Here is an 11,114-nt window from a genome sequence, read left to right as displayed (position 1 = left end):
TATAATAAATAATGTATATAGATAAAAATAAAATAATAATAATAATAATACTTAATTACAGAAACACATGCAGCACAGTGAAAGTAAATAGAATCGGTATAAATAAATCTGCGATCCATGAACGGCCTCTTGACGTCACGCACACGTCCATGTGCGTGACGTCACACCCATTCACACACGCTGATTTGACGGGAATTACTCGACTTCCGGTCGAAGAACAAACACAAGAGGCTTCCTGCTGCAGCAGCGGAGAGACACAACAAAAGCCATGGGAGAAATGTCCGGCTTTGAGAACAGATTTCACTCTTATTCCACCGCACAGCTGAACGAACTGCTGGAGGACGATGACAAGCTCCGGAACATTGTCCGGGAAATGGATGAGGTGGGTGTTCGGATACATGTCAGCCATGAAAGACTCATTTATATCCTGAATTATAATCAGAATTTCCTTCCCACCATTGACAGTGAGTGCAGAACAGTGACAGGTGTCTGGGGTTTGACATTGAAATGTGTTCATGTGTTTGGTGTTATTTTATTAATGAAACCTTTAATTAGATCACTATTAATTTATTAGAAAGTGTTCTCTAAATAGGCAGGTTAGGGAACATTTCATAATGCAGGCAATATAATGTCATGCTCTTCTATAATAAAGACAAATTGTTTGTATAAATAAAGATGAGGCTAGTGTGATTGTGATATGGAGGCTGGCTTTTATTTAATGAGCATAAACAGACAGGTGATGTGATCTAAACATGCAAATCTCTTCTGTACTGACTGACAAAAGTCCAGCACATTTTATTACTAGATATACAAGTGCTGATATGTCCTGCTGATTATTTGATTTATATTTACTCTGTTGCATGTAATATTATATTTCCTTGTTTTCCCCCTCGAGTCCAAAACACTTTGTTTTAAAAAGTGATGGATCTGACATATTTGTGGGCTTTGCTTTTATCGTTATTATGTATTTATCATTGATAAATCATTTTATTTGTTTAGAAAAGTAATTGTTGACTGTGCTGCACTTTTTGTGTCCTTTTATTCTTCATTTGTTTCATATTTGTTAACATGAACAAACAATGAACAATACTTTTACATGTTAATTTCTGCATATACTAATACATTTTAATATTAAATATATTTACATTAGTTAATGCATTATGAATTAACATGGACACACAATGAACAGTTGTATATTTATAAACTAACCTTAACCAAGATTAATTAATGCTGAAAAAAAAAATTATATATACATATATATATATATATATATATACACACTATATTGCCAAAAGTATTCGCTCACCCATCCAAATAATTGAATTCAGGTGTTCCAATCACTTCCATGGCCACAGGTGTATAAAATGAAGCACGTAGGCATGCAGACTGCTTCTACAAACATTTGTGAAAGAATGGGCCGCTCTCAGGAGCTCAGTGAATTCCAGCGTGGTACTGTGATAGGATGCCACCTGTGCAACAAGTCCAGTCGTGAAATTTCCTCGCTACTAAATATTCCACAGTCAACTGTCAGTGGTATTATAATAAAGTGGAAGCGGTTGGGAATGACAGCAACTCAGCCACGAAGTGGTAGGCCACGTAAAACGACAGAGCGGGGTCAGCGGATGCTGAGGCGCATAGTGCGCAGAGGTCGCCAACTTTCTGCAGAGTCAAACACTACAGACCTCCAAAGTTCATGTGGCCTTCAGATTAGCTCAAGAACAGTGCGTAGAGAGCATCATGGAATGGGTTTCCATGGCCGAGCAGCTGCATCCAAGCCATACATCACCAAGTGCAATGCAAAGCGTCGGATGCAGTGGTGTAAAGCACGCCGCCACTGGACTCTAGAGCAGTGGAGACACGTTCTCTGGAGTGACGAATCACGCTTCTCCATCTGGCAATCTGATGGACAAGTCTGGGTTTGGCGGTTGCCAGGAGAACGGTACTTGTCTGACTGCATTGTACCAACTGTGAAGTTTGGTGGAGGGGGGATTATGGTGTGGGGTTGTTTTTCAGGAGCTGGGCTTGGCCCCTTAGTTCCAGTGAAAGGAACTCTGAATGCTTCAGCATACCAAGAGATTTTGGACAATTCCATGCTCCCAACTTTGTGGGAACAGTTTGGGGATGGCCCCTTCCTGTTCCAACATGACTGCGCACCAGTGCACAAAGCAAGGTCCATAAAGACATGGATGAGCGAGTTTGGTGTGGAAGAACTTGACTGGCCTGCACAGAGTCCTGACCTCAACCTGATAGAGCACCTTTGGGATGAATTAGAGCGAAAACTGCGAGCCAGGCCTTCTCGTCCAACATCAGTGTCTGACCTCACAAATGCGCTTCTGGAAGAATGGTTAAAAATTCCCATAAACACACTCCTAAACCTTGTGGAAAGCCTTCCCAGAAGAGTTGAAGCTGTTATAGCTGCAAAGGGTGGGCCGACGTCATATTAAACCCTATGGATTAAGAATGGGATGTCACTTAAGTTCATATGCGTCTAAAGGCAGATGAGCGAATACTTTTGGCAATATAGTGTGTGTATATATATATATATATATATATATATTTCTTTTTTTTTTTTTTTCCAGCATTAATTAATCTTGGTTAAGGTTAGTTTATAAATATACAACTGTTCATTGTGTGTCCATGTTAATTCATTATATATATAATATATATATATATATATTGTTCATTGTTAGTTCATGATACCTAATGCATCAACTACATTTTAAAACTACACTTTCATTTTTTCTTTCTTTAATAATTTATCATTTAACATGTTTGTAGAATATTTCAAACGTCACTTTTTATATCTCTTTTTCTTTATTATGCCTATGCAAAGCACACTGAATTACAATAGTGTATGAAATATGCTTTGTAAATCATGCCTTGAGTAAAATTAATGAAAGGTTTTAAAAGGAGATCTCAGTTTGCATGGGTTTCCTTTACATAATTATCTTGGTGTTGTCAGAATGAGTCAAAGTTGACTCAAGAGTATGTGTGCATGTTTAAGGAAGCTTTATTTAGTAAGGTTATATGTATGATGTTTTCCATAAAAGAGCCCAGAAGCCCGTTTCCTCATTTTGATTCATGATATTGTTATTACAGATGCAAGAAATGCAACAGAATAAAGAGCTGACGATTGCCAGTAATCGCAGTCTTGCAGAGCAGAACCTCGGCCTGCAGCCCGAACTCGACCATCAGAAGATTCAGCTGACCAAACACTATAGCTGTTTACAAGAACTCCACGAGGCCTATCAGCTCCGCAAGTCCACACTAGGTGAGATATGAACTTAATCAATGTGCTTGTTATTACACATCAGTTAGGCCTGCATAAATATGTTCCTTATTTATTATTTTGTCAATTCAATCTGTTAAAAATGTTTCAGTTTAGGTGGCAAAATAAAGGAGAGCATCTTTCTGTAATCCAAACATTTTTTTTTCTAGTCTTGCTTTTCTGATATAAAAGCCATCACATAATAAGACATCCTGGTGAACCGGTTTGGTCACACTGTTGCGCCTCCTTTCCATATATATGTATATTTGCTGAGTTACACCATCTAGACACTGATCATGTGCTCTGTATTTATACAGTGTTCTCCATTACACATTTAGAAATTTTTTTTGTTATTATCGTATTTTATCCCTTTACAACTAGATGGCAAAAGAAAACATTTTCATTGAAATAAAGGGAACTGAGCAAGGTTTGAAAGCAAGTGCATTTGTCATGGTCAGTACAGCAGATAGACTAGAGTTACTCAGGAAGAAAAAAAGACCTGAACAACTACAAAGAGAAATTTCAACACTCATGTGTTAAAATTAGAAAGAACAAAGTTCTCACTACTTCACAATCCAGGGAGTGTTTTACATTTCTGTGTCTGCTCCCTTTATGGGTTTCTTTGGTTACCATCAGGAACAGTGTACAATGACTGCAGTGTGATTATAAAAGCAATGCAAAATATAAATGCTTACAGCAGAGTCTCAGATTTCTGCTGTCACATGAGTAGGACAGACTCAAATACAGTTATAAATAGTTTATGGTTATCATTAGTTTGGACAGCGAGTGTATTTGAGGCAATAAATACAGTATGTTTAGAATGGCGTATTGCCATACTACTCTTACTATATATGCAGTATGTAATGTATACTGCAAATATAACAAAAAATTGTATGCTTGGTATACCTGTGTAAGCTGCTACATTTGCCACTTCTAGTGTGACAAATGAATGGGAGTTGATATAAACCTTGATTTTTAACATCCTTCATGTCTCATGTGATTGGACTGCCAAAAATAAAGACTTTTTATTTTTTCCACAAACTTTGATTAAAAATGCAAAATAACTATTTATTTTCATAGATTATAGCTGCATGTCTCTTGGTGAAAGTAGGGAGGTCGTCTGACAATTGAAGCATAGTACTGTTTTAACGTTATCGTTACATACTGTTTTGCATACTATTTTCAAAAAATAGTAGACAGAGTATTGCACTGACAAAGGTCACAGGACTAAAACGTAATAAACACTGATTGTTTTTGCATGCTATGATAATGTTTCTTTATAATGGCATTTCAGAATATTTCCGTTATTTTATATTTAATCATATTTTAAATTGAAATGTTTCAGGAAGCAGTTCACTAGACACGCTGTTGGCTCTTTTGCAAACGGAGGGAGCCAAGATTGAGGAAGAAACAGAGGTAACGACACCAAATTCATTAAAAAAACACACACACACACAAATCAGCATTTTTATAAATGAAAGTTATCAGCTTAAATAAATGATCCTAATTCAATACAGGTTGAGCTCAATCAACAGCATTTAAGGCATAATATTTATTTCCACCAAAACCACAAAAAAATTTTTTTTGACTTATTACAACAACAAAAAACCACAGTAATGACAGTAAATGGGGCTAGTTTATAAACATTAAATGCGCACTGTTTCAAAAGTATAGCCACAAGACGGAAACATTATGTGTTAATATGATTTTAGTGTGATAAAATTGCTTGATAACCTTGTCTCTGTTAAGTTATATTCAATACCAGGATTACAGGGTTTTGTTGTCATGACAGCGAAGTTGTAATATTGGATATAAATTATATATATATATATATGTATGTTTTTTGTTTTTTTTGTGTGGAAATCAACATTATGCCAGAAATGCAGTCGATTGAGCTTAACTTGTATTGAACCCGTAACATCCCTTTCAAGTTAAACACCACAGTCAATCAAGCCTTGCAACGTCCAAAGATTCTCCTGCATGTTTTATAGAACATGGCTGATTCATTCTTGGGTGGAACCTTATCTCTGGATAGCTTTATTGATGATTACCAGAACAAGAGGAAGCTAGCCCATCTGAGACGTGTGAAGATCGATAAGCTACAGGAGATGGTGTTAAAAGGCATTCAGTTTCCTCAGGGCTCCTCTAATGGTTCTTCACAACCTCCGGAAACCTTCAGCTCCTCCGCACCCTTCCAAAGGGTTGCTAAAGATTCTCTGGCCCTTGTAAGACCTACACCAACATCTCAACCATTGCCTTGTTCCTACCCCTTGCCAAACATGGTAGCATCATATTCAAGTCCGTACCCACCAGCACTCCCTCAGGGACCCAGCACTGGTCTTCCCCCACAGGCGGGTTTTATAATGCAATGATGTTCTGTTCCTTTACATTAGAATGTGAAATGTGTTGTTTCATTAGATGCACTTTGATCTGATACAGGTTTGGGTTCTTGACCCATTTGCAGGCCCACATGGAATTTGATCCCGCAGTCTTCTGCAAAATTTCCTAAAGTTCACCACATTCTCTACCATTGATCATGCCTTCAGCTATCAATAAGAGTAGTGTTCTCTGCTCTGTTTAACACATTTTACCATATTCAAAAGTGAATTGTGTTAAAAAAATATATATTTCTATCTTAGCTAATATGCAGAGACTATAAGTAAGACATTCGTGGGTCGATTTCCCTAAAACACTTTGGCTCTGTTTGTTTGAGCATCCCAACCAACTTGACTCAACCAGTGGTGTGAGTTTGGGATGGGGCTATCAGTTTGTATGACCATGGCCAGGTAAGAGGAGCGTTCTGGAAACCAGTTTGAAAAATTTTTTTTTTTTTGCAATTCCATTTGGTGTTGCAGATATTACACACTTCACTTTTAAATATATTTTGTGAAATTTTCCCCATAATCAGAGCAGAAAACGTGGAAAAAGTGTGCAGATTCCATGTGGGCATGCAAGTTTGTTAACAATGTAATAATTTCAGAAATGCTGTGTAATTATAATATCAGATTCAGATTTCTTTATGATTTTACAAATTCAAGACATCAAAACCTTTCATTTAAAATCTTAAATTACTTGTACAAAATAGGGAGTATTGCATTTCTCTGTAAATATTCCTAAATTTGACTGAAAATTATAGTGAAACAGATATGATCCTAAAAAAGAAGGAAATGGTTCATATGCACATGAAAGACTTGAGAATTTACTGTGTATTTTGTATTTGTGTAAAAACATTCCTTTTGTCAATGGAATGATGATGATATTATATATAGACATTTTGGATTTCTGGGTCAGAACTAACCAGCAACCAAAGATGCACTCCATCTTATCCATGAGCACTCCATACAGGCTGTTTCCTAAGTTTTTGGGACTTAAACTTTCATTTTAGTTTTAATGTAAATATTCACTGTTTAACAGTATCTGTGGCATTAACAGACCAGACTAACAAGTAGGTCTGCTGTGGTAAACCTCCAAACCTTAAACTTTTTCACTGTTTTCTTTGAAAAAACTACTAACATAATAAGATATTAATGTTATAATATTAAAATAATTTGGATGCTGTTTACATTTCCAACATGTAAAGTGATCTATTTTGTCATTTTATTTCTTTGTTGGAATCTCTTTGCAGAAAAGTGCAGGTACTTTGATGTAAAACTGTTGTCATGCTGGACTGTGACAATTTATGTGGACGTTTTATAAGAAGGATGTTATTATGCAAGTTTGTAATGTTAGAAAGTCACTTGCTGTAAGGGTAAAAAAATCAAAATCAAATGTGCCTTGCAACAAACAAACAAAAACAAGTGATGTTTATTGAAGAAGAAAGCATTTAATCACACTGTACTTTGTTCAAAGCTACCAACATTTTTTTTTTGTTTTTTGTAATTATTATTTTGAACAACTGTTTAATCTATAGTGTGGTACCTTGTAACACTCCTTATGTATAGTACTGTAAATTGTAATTGTTTTATCAGTGGTTATTAATGTCTAGATTTTTTTAATGCTGATTAATAAATGCATAAAACACTAACAAAAAGCAAAAAGTCAACATTTTTTTGCTGTATTTCGAACATTTAAGAGTAAAACCGTATTTATTCCTCTCCCTCCTCTGCTTCTCCGTCGATAGAGTCGACTCCGACCTCTTCATAATCTTTCTCAAGAGCAGCCAAATCTTCACGGGCCTCAGCAAACTCACCCTCTTCCATACCTTCACCGACGTACCAGTGTACAAAGGCTCTCTTTGCATACATTAGATCAAACTTGTGATCCAGACGGGCCCAGGCCTCAGCGATGGCTGTGGTGTTGCTCAACATACATACTGCTCTTTGAACTTTGGCCAGATCACCTCCTGGAACCACAGTTGGCGGCTGATAGTTGATACCAACCTGATTAAGGGATAAAAAGGAAAGCAATTAAGGCAATGTGGCAACATTCTAACATACAGTGGCCCTAAAATTATTTCTTCATTTTGAACAGTGTCTGTTGTTTTATAATTTAAACTAAACTACGTTTTGTGTGTGCTTGTGCTATCTTTCTTTAAAATAAATGCCACCTTGGTTGATATTTTGTGTTGAATGCAATGACATTTTGAAGTGTGGCTTAAAGTAATAGTCTGGGTTCAATACAGGTATCGCAGTAACCCAGATGGTTCCTTTTTTTTTTCTCCCCAATTTGGAATGCCCAGTTCTCAATGCGCTCTAAGTCCTCGTGGTGGCGTAGTGACTCGTCTCAATCCGGGTGGCAGAGGATGAATCTCAGTTGCCTCCACATCTGAGACCGTCAATCCGCGCATCTTATCACATGGCTTGTTGAGCGCATTACCACGGAGACGTAGTGCATATGGAGGCTTCACGACATCCATGCACAACACACCACGCACCCCACCAAGAACAAACAACATTATAGAGACCACGAGGGGGTTACCCCATGTGACTCTACCATCCCTAGCAACCAGGACAATTTGGTTGCTTAGGAGACTTGGCTGGAGTCACTCAGCACGCCCTGGGATTCGAACTCGCGAACTCCAGGGATGGTAGTCAGCGTCTTTACTCGCTGAGCTACCCAGGCCCCCTCAGATGTTTCCTTTTTTTGAAGAAAAGAAGGGACAAGTAGAAATAAATTTTTGTGGAAATCAACATTATGCCACAAATGCTGTCGACTAAGCTTAACTTGTATTGAACCCGGAGTGTTCAAGTGTGCAAATACTTTGAGGCGACTGTACTGTTCAATGCATACTAAAGAACATATATAAAAAGAGATCATAAATAGCCATCTTAGATAGGGGGCACTGTCTGTTGTAAAATTTAATGCTAAGATAGAACAAGTTCCTCTAAACCAGAAAAAAATCCAATCCTCAAAACAGACTAACCTTGAACCCTGTGGGACACCAGTCAACAAACTGAATGGTCCTCTTGGTCTTTATGCTTCCGATGGCGGCATTGACATCCTTTGGAACAACGTCTCCACGATACAGCATACAGCAGGCCATGTACTTTCCATGCCGGGGATCACACTTCACCATCTGATTGGCTGGCTCAAAGCAGGCGTTGGTGATCTCAGCAACAGACAGCTGCTCGTGGTAGGCCTTCTCAGCGGAGATAACTGGGGCGTAGGTAACCAGAGGAAAGTGTATGCGAGGGTAAGGCACCAGGTTGGTCTGAAACTCCGTCAGGTCAACGTTGAGCGCTCCATCGAAGCGCAGGGAGGCTGTGATCGATGACACAATCTGGCCAATGAGACGGTTGAGGTTGGTGTACGTAGGGCGCTCTATGTCCAGGTTACGACGGCAAATATCATAGATGGCCTCATTGTCCACCATGAAAGCACAGTCAGAGTGTTCAAGGGTAGTGTGTGTGGTCAGAATGGAATTGTAGGGCTCTACCACAGCAGTGGACACCTGAAAAAACATCACAATAACATTGAAGCAACAGAAAACTGTTTGTCATTCCCTTACGTGCAACAATTCATAAACTAGATTGGTTTGCTTGCTGGTGCAAATGAAAAGAACCCACCTCCAAAGACTCTCTAGCTATGTTTGCATAAAAGTTATGCGAAAAATCATATTATCGTAAAAACAATTTGCTAATAAAGCAGTGTGTCATCCCATGTTTAAGAGAAAAACAAAACTTCTGGGGAAATTGCCGCAAAATAGAAATGAATATGGAAATTGAAGCCACTGTGGCTCTTTCAATAAATGTAACCATTTACTTGTGGTTTAACGCATGCAGACAAAATGCTCTGACAAACTTAATGTTTGCTAGCGTTCAGCAGCAGATGCCTTATCTTTGAGTGAAAGCGTGTTGGACAGTTCTGGGAGTTAATTGTAGTAAATCATTTTGATAACACTTTTTGGCTCCGGCATTTAAAAAAAAAAAACCTGAGCAACATTTGAGATGCTATGCGATCATATTTATGATATTCTGCTATGATGCCCTTCCATGTGTTGTACATGCCTCAGTTCTCGCATCTCACACGCCAACGCGATTACGTCACGCGCATGCTGTGACTGACTGGAAGCGATGATTTAGAGTTACTTAAATATTGATCTTTTTCACATCAGAAGCAATCGTGTCGCTTTAGAAGACATAAATTCAACAGCTGGTGTCGTATGGATGTGGTTTATGCTGACTATCTGTTCTTTTTAGAGCTTCAAAAGAGAAATCTCCATTCACTTGCATTTTAAGGACCTACTGAGATATTTTTCTAATTTTCTTCAAATGTGTTCTAAGAAAGAAAGACATACATATCTGGGATATCATGAGGGTGAATAAATTATGAGAGAATTTTTATTTTTGGTTGAACTATTCCTTTAATGCGCATTTGGGAATCTTTTCACGTCTTAATGTTTCCATCCAGGAATTTCTTTTGCAATATCCCAAATTTTTGCATGAAAACCTAGCCTATGATAATCTGGTCCCTGCTTTAATGTAAACCTATGGGATTTCTTTGCCGTTTATTGTTCGCCAGGTTTAAACCATAAATCTAATTGCTAAGAAAAGTAATAGCAGACATCTCAATAACAAGCACATTTTGAAGTATCATTCATCTTTGTAGCACAAACAGTGTGGGACAAGTTACGTGACAAAATTCAATAATTAGGTTTATGGGTTTGTTCAAATTTTGCCGTTAAAATAGAACAATAATTGAAATCAAGCTTATTAAAGTCAAAGGAACAGTATAACAATATAGTACCTGAGGTGCCGGGTAAATGGCAAACTCAAGCTTTGATTTCTTGCCATAGTCAACGGACAACCTCTCCATCAACAGTGAAGCAAAGCCTGAACCAGTTCCTCCACCAAAGCTGTGGAAGATGAGGAACCCCTGGAGTCCAGTACATTGATCGCACTACCAGAAAGACAAACACAAACATTATTAATTCATAGTTAAATACCGAATTGTGAGTTATGAAAGAAAAGCAGAACTTAATACTGTTGAGAGTGAAACAAATCTTACCAATTTGCGAACACGGTCAAGCACCAGGTCAACAATTTCCTTGCCAATAGTATAATGGCCTCTGGCGTAATTGTTGGCAGCATCTTCCTTCCCGGTTATAAGCTGCTCTGGATGAAACAACTGCCTGTATGTTCCTGTGCGAACTTCATCTAAACAGAAAAAAATGAATTCATTCACTTCAAAAAAATGCAGGCTCTATATAATTTTGTTAGCCAACATGAAATGGCATTCACAACCCATTTTACTTTAAATTGACATACTTCTGGGTGAAACAGGATTGTTGAGGATTATTCCCCTCCTTAAACACCACTGGCACCCACTTCTGAGGAGGCTTTTTAACCATGACACAGAGGCTGAAGGTCAAGTTCACCCCTGGCAGCATCTTAACATATCCTAATGG

At 37.9% G+C, this 11,114-nt stretch overlaps 2 protein-coding genes across 2 annotated transcripts in view; one reads left to right on the top strand and one right to left on the bottom strand.

Moving 5' to 3' along the window:
* The first annotated feature begins 224 nt into the window (after positions 1-224).
* LOC127432617 (vacuolar protein sorting-associated protein 37B-like) lies at positions 225-7,334 on the top strand. Its single transcript, XM_051683929.1, has 4 exons — positions 225-382; positions 3,100-3,271; positions 4,614-4,684; positions 5,260-7,334. The coding sequence occupies exons 1-4, from the start codon at positions 269-271 to the stop codon at positions 5,638-5,640; spliced, it is 738 nt and encodes a 245-aa protein (XP_051539889.1). The 5' UTR covers positions 225-268; the 3' UTR covers positions 5,641-7,334.
* A 7-nt stretch (positions 7,335-7,341) lies between these two features.
* Positions 7,342-11,114, bottom strand: part of LOC127432590 (tubulin alpha chain, testis-specific-like) — a 6,064-nt gene continuing 2,291 nt past the window's right edge. The window contains exons 3-6 of the mRNA XM_051683874.1: positions 10,715-10,863; positions 10,454-10,606; positions 8,631-9,158; positions 7,342-7,647 (exon numbers count right to left, since the gene is read on the bottom strand). Coding sequence (XP_051539834.1) covers positions 7,354-7,647; positions 8,631-9,158; positions 10,454-10,606; positions 10,715-10,863 — 1,124 coding nt within the window. The 3' untranslated portion in view covers positions 7,342-7,353. The remainder of the gene's footprint in view (positions 7,648-8,630; positions 9,159-10,453; positions 10,607-10,714; positions 10,864-11,114) is intronic.

The sequence above is a fragment of the Myxocyprinus asiaticus genome, chromosome 42 (assembly GCF_019703515.2).
Source record: "Myxocyprinus asiaticus isolate MX2 ecotype Aquarium Trade chromosome 42, UBuf_Myxa_2, whole genome shotgun sequence".
NCBI lineage: Eukaryota > Metazoa > Chordata > Actinopteri > Cypriniformes > Catostomidae > Myxocyprinus > Myxocyprinus asiaticus.
This window is presented reverse-complemented; position numbering and strand designations above follow the sequence as displayed.

Coding starts and splice junctions, on each gene's coding strand:
- LOC127432617 (XM_051683929.1), top strand. CDS start 269: ATGGGAGAAATGTCCGGCTTTGAGAACAGATTTCACTCTTATTCCACC. Junction 383..3,099: donor TTGTCCGGGAAATGGATGAG/GTGGGTGTTCGG, acceptor TTGTTATTACAG/ATGCAAGAAATGCAACAGAA. Junction 4,685..5,259: donor AGATTGAGGAAGAAACAGAG/GTAACGACACCA, acceptor CATGTTTTATAG/AACATGGCTGATTCATTCTT.